Below are 20794 nucleotides of genomic sequence, written 5' to 3'. Positions count from 1 at the left end.
ACCATTTGAATCCTCCTGCAACGGTTCAATGTTTCCGGTTAGGGAGCTCGGAGGAACATCTTTAGCTTCATGACCTGAACGTAGAGATAGAACATTTGCTGGAAGAGGTCGTAAGTGGTGGTGAACTCTCGCCACCCATCCATCCACCCTCGTCCTCCAAGTGCACCGCCTTTAGGCCACGTTCACCAGCTGGGAACTGGCGTCCTTGAGGTTATATCATCCTGGTGGCCAGGCAGCTGAGCTTCTTGTGCACTGAGAGGCTGCATAGTTATGGTTTTGCAGGGTGTTTTTGTGGGTACAGAGTTACAGATACGCGTCTTGTTCGTATAAAATGAGCTTGTATGAATACTTTGTAATTTTGCTTCGAAACCAGCCTTTTCACATAATAGCAAATTTCCTGGTTTGGTTTCAACTTCCAGAATACTTTTTAGATAGTTTGACGACAAAATCATTTGTTTCGTTTCTGTAAATTTTAAATAATTATAAAGTAGTGTCTAATTGTACACATATACAGATGAAATCATTTAAATTTAAATCTATAAAGAATAACATTTCATTAAATGAAATTAAGCAAGGAAGAAAAGGCCTTTATAAACCTCATAGGAATAAGTTAAAAGGCATTTTGCTTTCAAAGCTTACGCGTCCACATGTAAATTACAAATGTAATTATTCGAACTCAAAATCTCGGAAGAGAATAACACCCCTTTTAGTATTGAAGTCATTCAATAATTATAACCCACTTTCCATTTAACCATAGAACCCTGAAATAGAATCTTGCATGTTTAAGTATTTTAGGTTTCACATCACAGATAAATTCCCCAATCTTTGGAAAAGGAACACAGACAAGGAAATTTCAATTATGTGAATCCAACATGACAATAAGAAGAAGCCATTCTTAAGTCTTAACTAACACATACACATTTATATAACTACGAGGTACATATATCCAATGAATACAAATGAATCTATTCTAAAGAATCAAAAATGAATTATATCGTACATATACCCTCATATGCCAACACGCGATATGCTTGTGCAAAGCATACCGGCTGCAGTCATTCTTGAACCGCGCTCCCGAGAATCATCATGTCCCCCAAAAACCATTTTCTCAATTCTCGAAGGGCTCAAATTCAGGGGAACCACCAATATTTCTCAATGCTCGAAGGATGTAGTTGTGTTCGAAGTCTTGGTATCAAATTGAGCGGGAACGTGCATCGTTGCACATACATTCCGGGACTGGATACTTCATTACACCCCGCTTTGCTGCTCCTGAGTTCCGCTGCCCCAGCGATTCATGGTGTAACTCTTTTATGATGCGTTGAACCCTGCTTCACCATTGAAGAGTTCAGGAAATAGGAAGCATGTGTCTTTTATTCGGAGTTGTGTACTTTTGTGTCCAGAAAATGCTCTCTGTCCCTGTATCAAACAACCAACAACAAATCGGTTTTCAAGTAGCCGCGGAGAAGCATGTGTGGTTTTAGACAAAAGCTGTTACTCGAGAGGGAAAAAAATTGAAGCAGCCAGTGAACCTGAATTGCGTGGCCCATATTTCCGCCATGAGATGGCATGAAAACATCGCTTTTCAAGGAGACTATGAAGTCGACGGCAGCCATAAAAGAAGCTTTCTTAGCGAATGGTTCTAATTCACCGGGCAATGCAAGATCGTCATTATAAAAATGGGGAAATTCTCTGGTTAAGGGTGACAAGGCTTCTTTCCCACCCAGGTTGTCCCCCAGCCCAGTATATTCTTGCATTCCTTGGAGCCCCCAAAGCTTTAAGCAGCCTAATGTACACAGAAGATTGTTCGGTACATAATAAGGCATCGAGCAAAATAGCATTTAGCATAACTCAGAACTAGCTCTTACCTGGTCACTTCGAAAGCATTCAAGGGGCAGAGCCCTGCAAGCTTTCGCTCATGATAAGTCATGTTCGATTTCGAGTGAGAAGCTCGGGAATCTTCTCCTTTCATCTTGGATTAACTCATCAAAGTCTTTACTCAAGCCTGGTGAGCAACCATCCTCACCCATACATCCTTCTCCATTCGAAGATGAAGAGCAAGGTACGGTCCTTTGCTCTGCTCTGTGCCAGCTTGTTACCAAGTTCATGGATTTGGGGCAAATTTCAAGCTTGAAATGCCACCTGTATTAGATAATGAAAAATTAGAATCTTCAAAGCAAACAAGTGAACACCATAGACCAACATAACTCGGTAAAGAACAGGGCAAGTTTTCCAATCCAGTAAGATTTCGAGTACCTTGCAGCGAAGCTTTTGAAGATCAGGAGAAGATCCTTAGAGAGCCTCGAGTCCAAGCCTCGTAAAGCAAAACTCCCTTCCCTATTTATCTATTGCACAAAGAGAACCGTATCAATAGGTGCTAGTTACACAATGTCTCATAATTCTGCTACGAGGCCTATCCCAGGAATTTAAATCCGTGGATTATCCATTAACGCCAAAAGAACCTAAAATTTGGCGAGTGACTAAGTTACTTGCTGGAATAACATTGAGGAAAGGATCGATTACCCGCTTGAGATAACGTGAACGAATCCATTGAGGCGAGACGTGAAGAGGAGTCCGTCTCTCTCTACTGGCCTCGTCATTACATGTGTAGAAGGCAATGAAGATAGTATACGAACATCATCCTCAAGAACACTCTTGAAATGAGCCAAGTCGAATATATCAGAAATTCACTCCAAAGGATGAAAACAAAAAACAGAAATTAAACAACAAAGAAGAAGAAAGATACCCGACGATTGAAATGATTTGATCTTAGTTTTTTGTTACCTTTCATCACCCAGATGACATTGACTTGCAAAATGGAACAACCAGAGCAGCACCCAGAATCCTAGCGATGACGACGCATCGACGATTTGGTTCCTCTGTTGACTGATGCCACCGGAAACACCACCAGCACTACTTACTCATAGCTTTAACGACGGATTCGGTCGCCCTTCGATACTCGCGACTGAAATCCAAACACGGCCGGTAACCCATCCCGTCAGGCTGCTTCCAGAACTCACCTAACTCCTCGTGATGAGGGGGTTGACCGAGATTACTAGCAGCAACCACCGCCGAAGAGTCGTTGTTTCGACCAATGGGGTCGATGTTTTGTTGAGCTTGGAGACATGGTGTGGTAGGGAGAGAATGGGATCAAGTGTTGACGTTCCAGCCTAACCTCACATCCCAACAAGGCCGAAGAGAAACAGAGCGAACAACCACAACCCTCGGGCTTCTACATGTGTGCTGCTGACCAAAAAGAAACCGCCAGAGATGCTTCTCTTGGGAGAAACCAATAGAGACTGGAGAGAAGAGGGAGTTTTATTATCTGAGATGGAACCGAAATGTATGACTGCTTCTTCGGTTGCTTATGGTCTTCGGTTTCGCCATTAGAGTAAACGGAAATGGTGTTTGTGAGTAGAAGAAGATTGAGAAGGAGAAGAATGGGCGGCGGGTACGCATTGGCGAAGCCTTAAAAAGGCGAGGTCAGACATGACCGAGTGGAAGGGGAAGGGTAGACCAGCAAGCAGGCAGGCTGGCATTTGTTGAACCAAGCTTGTATTTTGGACCTTGTGTTTTTATTTTATTACCCCACTATTCAATTTCACCATTATGGTTATACGGTTCGAATTCTGCTCCCAGTCCCTGTAATCTTTTACATTTTAAATCTATAGTCTATTTTTTAACTTAGGACTTTATTCTCTTTCCTCTTATGATACAATAAGGCCAATTAATAACACAGTGACAAGGATTTTTGTTAAATTAGATTACACGATATTTAAAATATATATTTAGTGCATGTAATTAGTATCATATACATGCAAGGTCAAATAAATAAATAATTTTAATATTTATTAGTTTAAAACTCTAATTAAAAATAAATTGTACGAATCAGATGATTTTATTGAAGATATATTATTATTGTATAATCTATTTGGAGCAGTACGGCAAAGCAGAGCGCAATATCCAGTGGGATGCACCACCCAACACGCTGGTAGTTTCGTCACGTCGTACGATTGTGGCTTCTCCCTACCTGCCACGTGTGCTTCTTCTCTTTCTGCGGTACACCTCTTTAACCTCGATTTCAGTAGGAGCGGCAATCAAACCGATGGAGATAGAGAATAATTGAAATATTTATCTATAGGGATAGGGATAGGGATAGGGATGAGAGAAGTTTTATCCCTTAATGTCAAATAGAAATGGGAACGGAAATTATTATATCCGAGTCTAAAATGAAGAAGAAAAAAACACAATTAAAATCTCAAACTCAAATTTAAACCTTAAATATATAAATTTTTTATATTGTATTTTAAAAAATTAACACATAAATATTAATAGTATTAATAATTTATTTAAAAATAAAATAAAAGCTTAATATATTATATTTTTAAGCTGTTTACGAGTCTTTCGAGTTGAATAGTAAATAGTTCTTTTTGACTCGTTAAAAATTCGAGTCCAATCCGTTTAAGTTGAATATTTATTAAACTTTGATCGAATCAATCTTAAATATTTCACAATCTATCTAGTTTCATTTATATTCCCAATGCACAAAATCCATTAATTTAAAGGTTAAGAAGGGATAAAACGATGATTATGACTTGATAGCGAAGTGAACAGCAAAGCTTGAAATCTCAGCCATGATAGTGTTGAAAGTGGAAGTAGCTTAGCTTAGAAGATATAAGATACTCCGCACTCTCGACTACAATAAGGAAGTGAAATCCACATTCCATTTCAAATTTCAGTTAATCATCAGATTCCTGTTGTCCGCTTCATGTTAAAATTCTATTTGGCTTTTAGGATTATATTTTTACTTTGGTTTAAATATGTTCAGACCCACTATATTATTTCGTTTTTTACATTTTAGTTCATATACTTCATTTTTACAATATTGAATTTCTGTATTATTTTTTATTTAACACTATAAGTTTCGACACAAATTATATATTTTAAAGTACAAAAACTGAATTTTAAATTTTGAGATCTACGACAAATGTTACAGTGTAATGCAAACTCATCACGCTTACATGACGAGTTAACCCAAATAATATTTTTTATTTAAATTTGTCACGTCCAAGTGACAAGTTCCAATAAAATTATTAAAATTACATTTTATTAGAACCGTCATACTCAAATGATGTGTTTCAAGTCACTATAACAAATGTCGTAGTTCTCAAAATAAAAAATCTGATGTCATATTGGGCTAAACTTTTAATCCGCCTATGGTATTAGGCCAGTTTTGCCCGGTCAATGTTGATGAAGCCCATACTGTTTGTTTTGGGTTTGAAGTGCAGCCTAAAACTCTTCTATTATAGATTGGACTCATTCAATTCCCTTGTGTATTCATGTTGATAGTATCTTAAAGAAAAGTTTCCACTTATGTAAGTTGGTATGTTCTTTAATCAAAGAGGTTCTCTTTGGGAGAGGAAGAAGAGGTGTCAGAGAGCTTTTAATATCGACCAAATAATGGATTTTTTATTTCAGGGGGGAATGAAATATTACATCAGCTATTGAATTTACAAGATGTCCAAGCATTTGCCCCCCCCATCTTTAAGCATTTCCAGATGGTCGAGCCAACACTCAGTATGAAGGAAACTCTGCATGCTTTTAAATGCCACAGAATTGCAGAGTTTGCTCTTTAGATACGACAGACAAGCCGTAGCAGATTGTCGACGAAAATTATGATCATTAGCAAGCAACAACTCTCAGCAAATTCATCCTCTGATAATGTTGCTCGGCTTCTTGAGAAAACTGACAGTGATAAATTAATCTACAATCTCCCCTTCCTCGGCAAAGAAAACTCCCCTAGTATTTGAAAGGTCTCTTCTATCTTCCGTTTCTGATTGCTTAGCAAATTCACCTTCCAAATAAAGAAAGTCATCCAGATTAATTCCAGTATCGGGTAAGCCTTGTTTGAAATTGAACTCCATGTCTTCAAGAACTCCAGATTCCTTAGCCAGGGAGGTGGATTGCACCTTATTCCCTGCCCCAGCTCTAGTCGACAAAGACAAAACTAAGTTACCGAATGCTTTCTCAGACTCGTTTTGAGAAGGATTTGATTCCCATGCTTCATAAGATCCAAGACCCAAGTCTCTAAAGAGCTACCATTCTCTTTTATTTCCTCCTCCCTGAAGGTAACACCTTTTTGTATTTCATTATCAGCAATGCTAGAATCTTTTCCCTCTGTCCTATGAGTGACAGGAAGGTTCTCTCTGATAACTTCAAAATCATAGTGTTCCATAGGAAGAAATACATGGATCACCGGATACTCTATAACAACCGTATTGTCTAATTGTTGCCGTGTTGGGGCATTTATGTCGAACTCCCGAAAAGGTGACTTCCCCTACTACAACAGGAGAAAATCATCAGTAGGATGGATAGAATATTTTCAGCAGAGGAAAACGTGAAAGGCAAGCATCAATACATATAATGTATAACATAGGATGAGGGCATTAAACATAGCCCAGATAACTGAGCTTCACTCCAGTTTTAACATGGAAATGTAGCAAAACCTAGCAAACAACAAGCAACAAGAGCACGTGGAGGCTGCTGAATATATAGTTCAAAAGAAGAAAAAGAATGAAACCCAGAGACCTAAATCACCTTGGGGTATTTTCGAATGAAAAACTTGAGGCAATCGAGCCGCTCTTCACAGAACCGCCTTAGAGGATGATTCCAGGGGCTAGGCTGGAGATGGTTTTCAATTAATGAGCAGAGGCTTGTATCTTCATGTACACTGGAAAAAGAGGGAGAGAAAAAAAACAATGCATCAGTTGTCCAAGAAATGTTAAGCAGTCACCAAATTTTAACGAAGATCAAACAGCAGCTCACCCATGGTCAAGCAAAACAACGTCTGTTGAATGAAACCCCATTCGATGGTCCACGAAATGCACTTCTTCCTATAGACATATCAAACTAGTAAGCAGGTGTTTACCTGGAAATTTAACTTAAAAAGGATATCACCATACATGATTTGGGTTTTTTGAATGAATAAAAGGGGAAGAACCTGTGGTTATATAGAGTTTGATTAGTCTCCCTACTAGACAACACAGAAGGCAGAAACAAGAGCTTAGTTCTCCGAGAAGCAGCAACAGTACGGAGAGTTCGAAGGGGATACGGTAGCTTAAAGTGATGATGAGAGCAACTAGTAGTAGTAGTATTACACAGTTTGGACCTTATTCTTTCAGCAGTTTCAGCAACCCTTTTTGTTTCCTCCAGCAGATTGTAATCTACAAAGCAATTCTGGGTTTAGCGAAGATGAACTGACTCATAGATAAACGAGAGAAGAAAAACAAGGTGAAACCTGAGAGGAGAAGATTATCGTCGAATTGAGAGAGAGAAACAAGGAAGTGGCGTTCCTTTTGCCATTGCAGCCGGTACGCTGCTTGTGAGCTTTTACGCAAGGGAGGCCGCAGCCCGGGCACTTGTATTTTGACGCCTTCGTTTTGCATTCTTCACAATCCCCATTTCTTGAATCCTCCATTTTCTTTCCTTCTTTACTTTACGAATAAGGAACAGAGCAACAGGGATTTGAAGCCATAATCACGCTTTTATAGGGTTTTATTCTTTTGTGTAAACTACATGGATGATCTCTTTCATTTTCGGTCCGTCTCATTTTGATAGCTAATTTTAGAAAAGTTATGTTTTGGTCATTTAAGTTGTCAGTTCACTATATCATAGCCATTGTATTAATAAAAATGTCATTAACAAACTTATCTCAGTTGTTAATAAAATCGTTGTTGTTCCTACAAATCACAAATTCAAGTATTTTCTAGAGGTCATGGATTCAACACTAACGACTGCAGCATGATGAGCAAAGTAATTTGTAAAAACGGCTAAATTTTAACTTGACCCTGAATTTTAGATAGATGGGGATTTGCATGGAGATGAAAGAGGACAAACTACAAAAACCCAAATCACTCAACATAAGGATTTGAACATTAACTTATCATTAACATCAGCATCATCCAAACTAAAACCACATCATTCAACAAAACAAGACAATACATTTCTTTGTAATACCCATACAAATAGCAATTAGCAACACAAAACATGTATGCATCATCAAACTTGTGAGTACTAAATCTTTACGACACATAAACTATATATATTCCAGGTCAGAGTTTACTATCGTTTATGAGTTCATTCAAGAGAGTGGTTAACAAGGAATCCCTTCTCTCGGCTCGGCTCTCTTCCCTTCTCCTCTTCTCCTCCTCCCTCTCCCTCCAAGCCTTCTCCACCATCAACCTCTCCCTCTCGAGCTTCTCCATCGATTGCTGCCATTCTTGCTCGAACAACTGCCTCTCACGGGCACGCCTCTCCATCATCTCCCCCCACTGCATCTCCAGCCTCAGCTGCTGATTGAAGAACTCCCTAACCACTTCATGGACACCCGAGCTTGTTGGTCTAGGGGATTTATCCGGTACCATTGTGTTTGTGTCGGCTTTTCTCCTCTTGCGTGAAATGCCTCTGGTGGGCTTTTCTTCTTCACTCTCATCTTCATCCTCGCCTTGTTCGGAGAATTCGTCTGAGGATCTATCGGTGGTTGTTCTTTTCATCCTTTTCTTTGCCTGCATGGAATCCGAACCTGCCTCGGTCTCAAGCAGGCGGCGCTTCATGTTCTTGGCTCTTTCGGTGAATAATGCACGGAGTTCCTCAAAGAATGGGAATTTGGAATCATTCTCAGGGCCAGCTGTCTCCTTCCCCTGCATAAAGATGACATAGAAACATTTAAACAAACATACAGATTGTTAATATGATAAAAAAAGAATGAAATAAATATTTTGCATAAAACATCCATTTTGAAAGCAATTTGGAAAGATTGAAAAACACAATATAGGTGATAGTAAAAAGGGTACTAAAAAACCCATTCAATTCAATGAGATGCTATACACACACACACATGGTTAACATAGGTTGTGAATAATGAGAAAGTACAAAAACAATGACAATTCTACAAAAAAGAAAGAAGTTTGAGAGTAACTAAAGAGAGAAAATGAGGAAGAAAGGACCTTGTAACGATTGAGAAGATTTTTCCACTTGGAGTTGCACTGATCAGGGGTTCGGGTGAAGCCTCTATCCTTCATCTTGGAGCTGACGACCTCCCAGAAGGTCTTGTTGTGCTTGGTGGCGGTGAAGTCTCTTTCAAGCTCACCCCTTATGAAGATCAGCTCCCGAGTCTCCTCTTGCCCCCACTGCCCACCCCCTAACATCGCTGCTGCTTCTTCCAACTCCACCAATCCCCCTTCCCTTTATTTAGGGTTTTCTCAACCCCCCCCCCCTTTTCTTTGCAAACTTTTGACTATTTTTGTCTTTCTTTTGATAGCAAAATAGAGGGGGCTGATGTTGCCGCAGTTTCACCTAAGCAAGTTCTAACTTTGTGGATGGGCTCACCTTCTGAGTATTAATACGAGTCGTCCAAGGTTGGTTCTCTTTGCCATCATCGTGGAAGCATGGAGGTCCCCTTGGTCCTTTCTCCGTTGCCGGCCATTTAGAAATGAGAAACTTCAACTGTATTTGGTACATAGGGGGCAAACTGCTGCATATGTGACGGGTTCTTCACTGGGCTGTGTTAGCTAGCCAGCCCATTTATTTATAGGTCCAATTTCACGATTAGCGTATACATATATACACATTAGAAATTCATAGAGTGATTTCAATGGATAAAAGAAGATTTATTCTCTCTAGATCCCATGTTCAAACAACATCTACAGAGTATATATACGTTCATTATTAATTGATCGAGAGAATTATCAATAGACATTATCTTGTAATCTCCGCATACTAATCAAAACATATATATATATATATATATACATATTAAACTGTATTTAGAACTGGTAAGTACAATTTTCATTAAAGCACCATAGTGCACTCAAATTAGCAGAAACCAGGTATATATGATTCCTGAAGAAGACTGAATGAACCAATTGTCCGTCCTTCCATTTCATTCACTGTTCTAACGATATTCAAATGTTTCTAAATCACAATAATCAATTTTGGCAGGACCAAAACCACATTTTCACTTTACGAATGCAGAAACCAATATGTCCTTAATTGTGTCTTGCAATTCAATACATAAATCTACATAACAAACACAAACTGAAAATCAAGGGACAGGCAAGCCCCATTGAAACATAAACCTCTTGCACCTAGTATATTTCATCGTCTGGAATGTCAGGGGTCAAGAATTTCTTCGGATCTTTACTAATTTCCTCATAGTTTAATCTTGGCTTCACTCTTTCCGGCACTGGTTCCAATGGAATGATCATATCTCTATCAATGACTCCATCTATTATTCCATATTCAACTGCTTCCATTGGAGACATATATCGGTCCCTATCGATATCCTTCTCTACTTGCTCAAACGGACGTCCAGTAAAACTGGAAATTATTCTTGTCACATTGCTCTTGTTATGCATAATTTCCCGGGCTTGGATTTCCACATCTATAGCTTGTCCACTAGCACCTCCTAGAGGTTGATGAATCATTATCCGTGTGTTTGGCATTGCAAGGCGCTTGCCTTTGGTGCCACCACCAAGGATAATAGAAGCCGTTGATGCTGCGATGCCGATTGCAACCGTGGAAACATCAGCCCGCACAAGCTGCACTACATCGTATATAGCCATTGTAGCACTGGTACAAATAGCAAAAACGGAAAATAAGCAGAAGGAATGGTGATACAATCAGAAACCAAATACAGGGCAACAAAACATTAAAATGGAAGCATAGCAGGAAAGTTTCTATTCTATTGTAGGCCACCAACAGGAAGGAGAATAAAACGTTTTCAAAAATAGAAACGGAAAGAAGAGAGTAAATCACCTTTATTTTGATTGCACAAAGATTAAAAAAAAAAAAAGGTTGTCAAAGCAGTCTTATTCAGTTAAGAGGAAAGGGGAATGGAAATTTATCAAGTTCACTAGCAAATTATAGTCTTCGTATATTTTGCAAAGTGAATCGTAATTATGTAAGTACATCAAAGGAAATTACAAGGAACCACTCCCTGTGATGATCTTCGAATTCCTTCCACAAATGAACAATAAGATTGGTCATTAGCAGAAACAAAGAATAAACACACCCCAAAATGAACAATAAGATTATGACTCATCACACATGCTAATCTAATGATGCAGCTGGATTCATTATGCTTGGATGAAGCAATACAAATTCCATCCCCAAGTTGAAGCTACAAACTAAGCTTTGCGATTCGGCCTGCTCGACTTTTATATCATAGGTTCAGCCATGATTTGATATCCATTATGCTCCTCCATTAAATGGGGGGTTACAAACAAAATAGATTTTCAAACCAATACTATCAGACTCCTTCAATATGAAATATCAGGAAGAAAATGACAATCCATATCCAAGGAGAATACAACTATAATACAACCCGCATCAAATAAAATTGTCATATCGTTTCCAAAATCCTAACCAATGACGTGATACTAGCTGAAGCAAATAACAAGGTAATTATTCAGATTGATAAGGGCATCTTAAGGTCATGAATTGTCAGCTCAAGAATTTACCATTGACCAATACCACATCATTCGAAGAAGAAAAGGTTCCATTTGTAATTCCCCTCACCCCCTTTATAATCGAAGAAAATAACCATTAGTGAAACCATCTTATATTTATTTCCCAGATATCTATCAAAAGAGCTTTAGCAACAACGTGTTTATCTCATTATCTCAAAAGAGAACAATTGAAAAACCGAATGATAGGATCTAAGCATAGGGTTAAAGGGCAGAACTTGAAAATGGCGCATACCTCAAAGATCCACCGGGGGAATTAATGAAGAGTCTGATATCTTTAGTAGGATCCTGAGCGTCCAAAAGCAGCAACTGACTTATAATGGCATCGGCCAAAAAATCATCAATTTGGTTGCCAAGGAAAACAATTCGCTCCTTCAGAAGCAACCCCATAGCGTCGGTCTCAGCCCCTCGCATGGAGGTGGCCGGGGTCTGAGGGGCTGAGAATTCTAGGCTGTTAGCGGTGGCTTTCAGTTTGAGAGAAAAAGAAACGGGTGTCGGTTTGAGGCTAAAAAAGGGAGGGGCTTTATTAGGGAGAGCAAGAGAGGGTTTATGTTTGAGTTGAAGGGAAGAGAAAGGAGGATTCAGAGCAGATGAGAGGGAAATTAAATCCATGGCGTTTGTGACCGTCGAGAGACTCAGATAAGCAACTCCGACTCAAGCCGCCGCCCCTTGCGCCCTTTGACTTTTTATATGATTTAACGCAAATACCATACCAAACTATTCCACCCACATTGGATAAGAATATGGGGCTTAATTCAGAATTTGGCCCTTTAAGTATGACCATTTTCTTACTTTACACCCTAAACCTTTTTATTCTATCCTGACTCTCTAAATATACTCATTTTCGTTCTCTATACCTTAAAGTATGAATCCATTATACATTTTAGACCATAAATGTAACGAAGATTAAAAAAATTGGACCAATTAAGTTGTTCCATTCGGCATCCTACTCTTATGGTGATCGAGCCTGATTGATAAATTTTAAGAGATTGAAGGGTGTGAGGATGATTTTGACAAATTCAAATGGTTGAAAGATATTTAACGATATGAATAAGCCGTGATTAAGGTTTCAATACGCTTTGATGGCTAGATGAGAAAATTGGAATATGAGTATTTCAAACTTGAATATCGATTTCATAATTTTTAAAAATAATCGTCGAAAGCATAATAATAAATTTAGGAATAATGGAAGTGAGAACAGAAATTTTGATGTAAAAATTGATTTAGAACTCAATAAGTGGTTATGGTGATTAAAAGGAGTATTGTTTTCTTTAGAATTTTTCGGTTCAAACAAACGTGTTTATGGATGTATGTACGTTGTTAATAATTTAAAAAAATTCTGAACATATATTATCTTACAATTATCTTAAACTATTAGAAAAATGAGATAGTAAGAAATTAGAACAATATAGCCAAGCTTTTCCACTAAGGCCAGAATATGAAGTTTGTTTTTGTTCTTGTCATTTACAACGTTATCAATGGAATTAGTTTAAGTGGTAAGAAATTCGATATCATTTAAGTAAGATTTCGAATTTAAAACTTTATATGTAAAAAAAGTTATATTAAAAAATTCACTCATCAAAATTAAGTTTACGACGTAATCGATCCTGATTAATCAAAAAAAACTTTGGACATGAGAGGATAACGAAAAAAAATTATTAAAGGAAAAAGGATTATGTTATGGTGGGCTAGGCCTGGACTGTCATGTCAGCCCGTTATTAAATATAACCAAACTTGGCATGTGGCATAAGATATACATATACGTTGAATCTGGGAACAAATACATTTTGCGATAGCTCTCCTCTCCCGTTTCCTTTCTGATTTAGGGTTTTCTTTCTATACGTCTCCTCCTTCCCGATTTCATAAACTCTGGTATTCGTACTCCTAATCTATGGTTTGTGAAATTCCTCTGTTTTTTCTGTAAATATTCAATCGATTTCATCAATTATGTTTGTATTGTCTTCTCCGTTTATGACTCGCATCCAAAACCTCCGTGTCTTTGGTCCTGGCCTGAATCCCTTTGCTCCTTATTGCATCGCTCATCATTCCCCTGCTTCTCGCTAATTCCTTTCTCCTTCCCTTTCTTTTCCGTCTCTATTATGTAATTCCTCTTCCCACTGTCTCTCTCTCGTTATCGTCTTCAACTTTCGGGGATTTTTTTTTCAAGAAAAGAAGATCTTACCTTTGTGAAATTTCATTCCTTTAAGACTATATCATGTAATTCTTCGCCCAGTCAAGCAATCAATCTGTTCTGGGGTTCTCTCTTCATTTTCTGGGTTAAGGAAATAAAAATTATATATTCTGCAACGATATTGGTCGTTTTTTTATTATTGAGTCGAAGAATATGACCCAAGGGCAGTCTTTGAGGAGAAGTTTGTCGAGAAGGCGCTCGTTTAGGTTTGGGGTTGATAGGGATGATAGAGGTTGGACGTTGCTTCACATCGGTGCCCGAAAAGGTGACCTCGATAAGGTATCTTTCTTTTTTAGAACCTTATCCTTCTTCTTAACCGTTATACGGCTTTGTTTTTTTTTTGTTTTTGTTAACGCTTTCATAATAATAGTTGCGTTGAGATGGATCCTCAAGTTATTTATCAGTTATGGTATTTAATGTCAACATCAGAAGACAAGGCTAGTGCCGAAATTCTGCCTACCTTTAGTGGTGTAATATTTGAATTCACCTGTCAAATTTTACAGAAAAGAAAAATATTTTAGGTCGCGCTTCATCTGTTGTACTTACTACTAACTGATTTATTTGATCTTCACTAGCTATTTTTTTAGATACATCCCCCAAGGGAGCTGAACATGTGAATCTTTCATCATCTGCTGAAACAAAAGTCAGTTGAACCAAATTGTTTTAAACAAATGCTCATAAAATAAATCTATGGTTTTACTTGATATGAAGGATAGAAAGGTCAAAGGAGTCGGTGATTAAGATTCATGATTACTTTCTTATGTTGAACCTTAGCAATTAGATATTTAGATGTACACATTTTCCTTCCTCCATACCAAATGGAACCTATATGTTATCAACACATATGAATGATTCTATATTTAAGACCCAATTCCTTTTGAGCTTGTTATCACTGGCATTTATTTTATATTATTATTTGTGTTTATTGTCAAACAATTCGCCGCAATGATTTTCCTTGACCATGGAAATTGAATGCTGATTTAAGGTTCCTTGGAACAGGTCAAGCAACTTCTCAATGAAGGGGGGGATGTAAATGTGGCTGCATGGGGCCCCAAATCCCAAGGTATCACCCCACTCCATCTTGCCGCTGAGGGTGGCCACCTTGAAGTTATGGATGAGCTGCTTGAACGTGGTGCTAATATTGATGCCAGAACTAAGGGTGCCTGTGGTTGTAAGTTTCCTAATCTCATGTTTTCTATTCTAACTTTTGTCAACTATATACCAGAGTTAAAATTTGTGATGTTGATAACTTATTACCTGGCAAGTACATTAAATAAAAAACTACAAGTAAATTTGGGCCCTGTTAGCCATCTAATTTCTGCGTTTAAACTTTGTTAGTTTGATCATATTTCACAACTTAAATCAGCTGCATTTCTTCTTCAAAGACTTCTCAATTTAAGCTTCCATGCTCATCAAACAAACAAACAATACGAGCCAATCAAACATTTGTAGTAATTAGCAACTACCTAAACCCAACCCCCCAGCCCCTTCCCCACCATCCCACACACATACACAAAAAAGACCCAATACCATTTTTAGTGTTTTAAGACAAAAGTTTGGACTTGGACACCACTAACCCCAAATAAACGCTCTTAATTTGTTATCAACTGTGATCCATTTTCTGCTAAAAATGCTTGAAAGAATTTCAACCATCTAGCTGCACGTTAGGTATTTTTTTTCATATTTTTGTGCAGAGTTGACAGAAATCAATTTGGACATATTGAAGACATGCTAGTTTATGATGATTTTTTAAGTGTATTTTGGTCAACATATAGGAGTTCATAGTATTATGGCTTGAGGGGCAACGCCAGATTGGTGAATTCAATTTTGGGGCTTGATATTACAAAATTTGAAACTTGAGGATTTGTTATAAAAGCATGCGCCTAGATGCAAGAAAGGCTACTGATTTCATTATCCCTTGTTTTTGTTGTGAATCTCAGGGACACCACTTCATGCAGCAGCTAAAGAAAGAAATAAAGAAGCAGTGAAGTTCCTGGTAGAGAATGGGGCATTTTTGCCAGATGACATCAACGATTGCAGATTTAATCCACCACTCCATTACTGCCCTGGCCTTGAATGGGCCTATGAGGAGATGAAGCGTCTCCAAAGAGATAGCTCTTCTGCAGGGGAGACATCTTATAGCTCTGAGAATTGATGCTCCTCCTGTGTTTGGTGCTTTAAGAAGTATTGGCCTACTAATAATTGTTTTGGATGTGTGTTTGCTATACGGTTTGGTTTTAAAGACTGTGGTTTGCATATGAACTTGATGGCATGTTGCCAGCCAATAAACTAGTGCTCCCATCGCATCACATGCATGTGATATTGTATGATACATTGATGCTTTGAACGTGGAAGTTTTACTCCTGTAAGAACTTAAATATCGTGTTTTTTTTTCATTTCTGTACTCTCCTGTACCTTAGATTATCGGTTTCTTTTTGGCCCATTAGTGCAAGCGGGTTTTTTATTTAGCCCATTAGGGCACCCGGCTTTTTATTATTTCGGAGAATATGACAATTGTTATAGTGATGTTGGAATTCGTCGCCTTGAGGTGAGGAGTTCCTTGAGATATAATTTTTTAATGGACCCAGACGAGTGAGTTTCATGTGGGTCATTAATTTATTGTAATTAATGGGATTCGTAACCTTAAAAATTATTTTTGAAATGAATTGTAAAAATAATTTAAATTTTTAAAACTTAAAAAAAATTAATAGAACACGTCATCTCAAGGTGATGAGTTCTTTCGAATTAAAAAAATCGTTTATAGTCGTTGGTTAACGGGCAACAACAACAGTTAACATTGAACTTGTTACCTTGATGTGATTGGTTTTGCCGGATTAAAATTTTTAAAAAAGTAAATTAATTAAAAAGTAAATTAATAATTTTATTTAAAAATAGTGTTTACAAACTAATATGTACATAGTAAAATTTATTTATATTTTCTAAGCTCTTGACGATCGTAGAGGAGTGGTTGAATGATAATGATGTAGGACTTGTCTAGTACGTTGGGATCGTTAGCCTTGATTGTCGTCGTTTTCATATTCTTCTTGGTTTGGTTGTTCAAAAGGGCGTGTACTTAACATACTTTGAGATCCATATTCAAAATACGATGATGGACTTATGGTATTTGACACATTATTGTTGTTACTGAATCGATTTGACTACCTTGTTGACCATATATGATATAATCTCATTCATCCTGACCCGCATGTTCTGTCGAATATACTTGAGTGTGTTGTATTGCATCTTATGAATCTCCAACTTAAGTCGGCTGAAAGTTAAATTGTTTTTTAAGTTTAAGAATTTAATTAATTTTTTAAAAAGTTATTTTAAATTTTAAATGTAGAAGTATTGAGATTTTAAATATTAAAAAAGTTAATATAAAAATGCTAAATATAAAATTTATATTATTATTTTTAAAAAAAGTTAAAATACTAAGAATACTATTAGTAAAGTAAAGGTATATCATAAATCATAAAATAATAAATTATAAGTTATTAAATATATATTATATATAATATATACATGTGAGGCGATAGAGATACATTGACGAAAAGAAAGAAAGGGAAGCTTTGGATGCGAGAAGGCAGAAAGGGATGACGCGGGGAAAGCAGAAGATCGATGCGCAGAAGCGAAACGCTGAGAAAAATCAAAAGTCGAAGGGTTCTCAGTTGGAGGCCAGAGCCGTTGCCCTCAAAGTCATCTGCCCTATCTGCAAGGTTTTCTTTTGATTTACCATATCCATTTTCTTAGCCGATCTTGATCTTGATCTCTTTTAACAAGATCTTTACGGTTTTTTTGTCTTTATTCATTCAAAGTTTGAAACGTCGTCTGGTAGTAGTAGAAGTAATTGTAAAAGCTAGGTTTGAAGTGATACTGCCCGTCTGAAACTCACCAATTAATTCAAGCATAGAGGGTAGCAGTGTCGCCCACTTTTTCCCTCCTTCACAGTGTATTTTGGAATCTAATTGATCATTTCTGGATGACCATGGCTTGCATTATAGATTAAAAATAATCATTAATTGATTTTTTGTTACTTGATTGAACTCGTATTGGTATGTCGGTGATTTTCCTATTTATAATTGTGAATATTGTTAATATTATTGATAAAATTCAATCTTATTAGCATTCCTGCTGCTATCAGTTTGACTTGATAGATTGTGGCTGTCGATTTAGAAGATAGTATTAATAAAACTTTGCATCCCTGTTATTTGACTTCCCAGATTTCTCCCTTTTTTTGGGTTTTTATCCATATATGCATATGTTGCAAGTATATCTCAGTTAACACTAACTATATTTCTTACCGAGTTAGTAGACCATAACCCCTAATGGGTAGGAAAGAGATCTGCAAGTATATTTTTCCCCACTTTCAAATTTATGTTTCAAAGTGCTATGTTACTAATTTTATGCTAGGTAAATGATGTTCTGGCCGGTGTCTGTTTTGGCTTTAGCTGTTATCTGGAATTATGAGGGTTTAGCACTTAATATGGCAGAAGATACAGGATGGGTGATTTCATGGTGATCGATTAACAACATAATGGAATTGGAATGGGTGGTTTCTGGTTCGTTGAAGTGGCATCAGTTTCTAGAAGCACATATAAAGGAAAAGAATAGTTTACAAAACTACAATTTTAGAGAATTTAATTCTTCATTTTGAATAATTCATATTAAAATTTGATAGAAATCACCAAACATTTCATCGAAATGCACAACGAGATAATTAAGGCTAGAGTATCTTGTTCATTGAGTGACATGGTAACTTTTGTACATCCATTCACCAGTTCTGCCAATGGATGGATTGATTATATTTAGAAAGAACAAGCTCCTTGACATAAATAGGAGCTTTTTGTACATTATCACTATTTTGTTTCATTACTTATTTTTCAAATGTAAAAGGTTATAAAGAAAACAAGTCATGAAATTTGAGGGCTTACCTTCTTTAAATGGCTTGAGCTGCAAAAAGCTTGGAGTTTTTCCTATACTTTTGTTATTATTTTTCTGTTCATCAAATAGATATACCACGAGTAGGACTAATAAGATGGGCAATCTGCTAGAAGAAAAGGAGCAAGGAAATTTTGCATTTTCCATCCGTCATATTTGTAGACCTTACTGCCTTTCCGTGAATCTATATTGCTTCTTTGATGAGATCTGGCAGCGTTTGTGGATGACAGTATATTCAACTTGAGTTTTGTTAATCAATGCCATATTGATTGTCGTGTTAGTTTGAACTGCATTGCAAAACATATGGCTGTAGGTCAAGTTCATCATACATTAAAATTCAGACTGCTGTATAATGAATCAAGGGTACCAACTGCCTGTCTTTTGCATGGAGTCTTCATTTGCTGTTTCATTGAATTGCACGTTTTCTAATATTACATGATCACAAACACCATATACTTTGAACATCATTTTGCCAAAAAAAAAGGGACTTGAACACAATAAATTGCCCTTTTCTCCCTCTTTATTCAAGTTATATAAAATTCTGTCTTTGTGCCTGCTCTTTGAATGAAAGGTTTGGCTAGTGTTCTTAGGGAGGCAAAGTCTCGTGGCATTTCGAGTCCTTCCCATATTTCTCTCTGGCCTCCTTACCTGTAATATGCTAAAATGAATATTTCTTCATGTTGTAGGTGCAATTAGCAAATGAAAAACAACTCGGTGATCATTATGGCTCCAAACATCCTAAGGAAAACCCTCCGACGCTGTCGAGTTGATTGATTTCCCATGCAAAAGAAAAGGAAAAGAATTAGCTTTTCGTGTGTGATTCTAGATGTTGAATGTTAATGGAAATGACTTGTCTATTTGCCAAAACCTCACTTTTTGTCATCTCGTGTTGAATTGTATGAACGATAATAAAGTTGTTACCTTTCTGCCTGGGTATCAAGATTTTCTAAATTCGAGTAAATAGTATAAAAATTAAGCGTAGCCAGCGAATGTTAGTCAAATTTTACCACTGTCACTTTTTGTGGGCAATTTTTAGATTCATATGTCAATCTTAATTGAGTCTTAAGTATGCTCTGATCCTGGACTGTAAGAGTTACTCCTGACCTAAATTTTTTAGTATTAAATAAAAAAATAAGAGTAAATTGCGCATTTAGCATTTAAACTATCAGTTTTGGTCCGTTTTAGTACTTAAATTTTCATTTTTTTTAAAATTATATTTAAAATTTAGTTTTTGTTTCATTTAGTACCATGTTGTTAAAAATTTTAGTTTTTTTTTTCATTTTAGTATCTTGTTTAAAATTTAATGTTTAGTTTTGGGGAAAAAAGAAAGTTTAAGTACTAAAACAAATTAAAATTGATAGTTTAGGTGTTAAACGCGTTAAGTTTTTAACGCCGGATATTAAAATAAAATGAAAATTAAACATTAGATGTGATTTTGAAAAAAATTAAAGTTTGGATATTAAAATATACCATAATTGATAGTTTAGGTATTAAACATGTAATTTACTTAAAAATTAACTTGATAATGATAGAGTTGAGCAAAAATATCTAAAATATATATTTTAAAATTAATTATTGCTTTTTGTTAACGATATATAGTTTCAGAAAAATATATTTTTTTTAAAAATTAATTGTTTTAAAAGATATATTATATAAAAATAAGAAAATATTTTAAAAGAAATTTTATTTTATTTTTGATAAATAGATAATACTATCGTCTCGTTAAAACCCTCCTAAACTTACTCGAGGAAAAGAGTACCCATGTTAACAAATACAAGAAAAAACCACAGATAAACTCGACAATCCTAACCACCTGGGTCATCCCTTTGATTAACATGCTCATTCTCCTGATGGTTCTAAAAGGAACCAACAAGTTGCTCCCTGTGCAGCAACGAAATGAGCTCAACAGGAGGTTCAAAAAAGCAGACTTCCCTTATAGGCATATCACCAGACAAAGAGGCAAGAATATCCGCCGCCCCATTTAGATTCCGCCGACTGTAACTAACATCAACCTGCCAATCTCGCTTCAGCAGCTTCAGAACATCCTCGGACAGCAGATTATCCATCGGATTAGAATTAAAGCAGTTCAGCAAACGGACAACGTCCATATTATCCGATTCAAGCTTAACCCGGCGAAAAACCC

General features: G+C 36.7%; 4 protein-coding genes and 2 pseudogenes across 4 annotated transcripts; 1 reads left to right on the top strand and 5 right to left on the bottom strand.

Moving 5' to 3' along the window:
• Nucleotides 1–901: 901 nt before the first annotated feature.
• Nucleotides 902–5921, bottom strand: LOC120199424 (annotated as a pseudogene).
• A 24-nt stretch (nt 5922–5945) lies between these two features.
• LOC120199379 lies at nt 5946–6874 on the bottom strand. Its single transcript, XM_039200475.1, has 3 exons — nt 6823–6874; nt 6595–6727; nt 5946–6334 (listed from the first exon to the last, which is right to left on the bottom strand). Exons 1-3 carry the CDS (start codon nt 6861–6863, stop codon nt 6005–6007), a joined length of 504 nt encoding a protein of 167 aa, XP_039056406.1. The 5' UTR covers nt 6864–6874; the 3' UTR covers nt 5946–6004.
• A 47-nt stretch (nt 6875–6921) lies between these two features.
• LOC120199423 lies at nt 6922–7502 on the bottom strand (annotated as a pseudogene).
• A 475-nt stretch (nt 7503–7977) lies between these two features.
• On the bottom strand, nt 7978–9489 carry LOC120199377 (trihelix transcription factor GT-3b-like). Its single transcript, XM_039200474.1, has 2 exons — nt 9003–9489; nt 7978–8696 (listed from the first exon to the last, which is right to left on the bottom strand). Exons 1-2 carry the CDS (start codon nt 9201–9203, stop codon nt 8109–8111), a joined length of 789 nt encoding a protein of 262 aa, XP_039056405.1. The 5' UTR covers nt 9204–9489; the 3' UTR covers nt 7978–8108.
• Nucleotides 9490–9912: 423 nt separating this feature from the next.
• Nucleotides 9913–12193, bottom strand: LOC120199532 (ATP-dependent Clp protease proteolytic subunit 4, chloroplastic-like). The gene is made up of 2 exons (XM_039200583.1): nt 11758–12193; nt 9913–10626 (listed from the first exon to the last, which is right to left on the bottom strand). Exons 1-2 carry the CDS (start codon nt 12132–12134, stop codon nt 10143–10145), a joined length of 861 nt encoding a protein of 286 aa, XP_039056514.1. The 5' UTR covers nt 12135–12193; the 3' UTR covers nt 9913–10142.
• Nucleotides 12194–13325: 1132 nt separating this feature from the next.
• Nucleotides 13326–16107, top strand: LOC120199534 (phytochrome-interacting ankyrin-repeat protein 2-like). Its single transcript, XM_039200584.1, has 3 exons — nt 13326–13992; nt 14713–14884; nt 15654–16107. The coding sequence occupies exons 1-3, from the start codon at nt 13867–13869 to the stop codon at nt 15866–15868; spliced, it is 513 nt and encodes a 170-aa protein (XP_039056515.1). The 5' UTR covers nt 13326–13866; the 3' UTR covers nt 15869–16107.
• Nucleotides 16108–20794: the final 4687 nt, after the last annotated feature.

Source organism: Hibiscus syriacus, unplaced genomic scaffold (genome assembly GCF_006381635.1).
Source record: "Hibiscus syriacus cultivar Baekdansim isolate YM2019G1 unplaced genomic scaffold, ASM638163v2 tig00005459_pilon, whole genome shotgun sequence".
Classification (NCBI taxonomy): Eukaryota; Viridiplantae; Streptophyta; class Magnoliopsida; order Malvales; family Malvaceae; genus Hibiscus; species Hibiscus syriacus.
Note: the sequence above shows the minus strand (reverse complement) of the source record. Positions and strands in the feature narration are given on the sequence as shown.

What these genes read in the sequence shown, in the direction of transcription:
- LOC120199532 (XM_039200583.1), bottom strand. Translation starts at nt 12,134, where the DNA reads ATGGATTTAATTTCCCTCTCATCTGCTCTGAATCCTCCTTTCTCTTCC. An exon ending in TCCCCCGGTGGATCTTTGAG is followed by an intron (nt 10,627 to 11,757) that starts GTATGCGCCATT and finishes TATTTGTACCAG; the next exon opens with TGCTACAATGGCTATATACG.
- LOC120199377 (XM_039200474.1), bottom strand. Translation starts at nt 9,203, where the DNA reads ATGTTAGGGGGTGGGCAGTGGGGGCAAGAGGAGACTCGGGAGCTGATC. An exon ending in ATCTTCTCAATCGTTACAAG is followed by an intron (nt 8,697 to 9,002) that starts GTCCTTTCTTCC and finishes ATCTTTATGCAG; the next exon opens with GGGAAGGAGACAGCTGGCCC.
- LOC120199379 (XM_039200475.1), bottom strand. Translation starts at nt 6,863, where the DNA reads ATGGGGTTTCATTCAACAGACGTTGTTTTGCTTGACCATGG. An exon ending in GTTGTTTTGCTTGACCATGG is followed by an intron (nt 6,728 to 6,822) that starts GTGAGCTGCTGT and finishes CTCTTTTTCCAG; the next exon opens with TGTACATGAAGATACAAGCC. An exon ending in TCATTCGAAAATACCCCAAG is followed by an intron (nt 6,335 to 6,594) that starts GTGATTTAGGTC and finishes CTGTTGTAGTAG; the next exon opens with GGGAAGTCACCTTTTCGGGA.
- LOC120199534 (XM_039200584.1), top strand. Translation starts at nt 13,867, where the DNA reads ATGACCCAAGGGCAGTCTTTGAGGAGAAGTTTGTCGAGAAGGCGCTCG. An exon ending in GAAAAGGTGACCTCGATAAG is followed by an intron (nt 13,993 to 14,712) that starts GTATCTTTCTTT and finishes TCCTTGGAACAG; the next exon opens with GTCAAGCAACTTCTCAATGA. An exon ending in AACTAAGGGTGCCTGTGGTT is followed by an intron (nt 14,885 to 15,653) that starts GTAAGTTTCCTA and finishes TGTGAATCTCAG; the next exon opens with GGACACCACTTCATGCAGCA.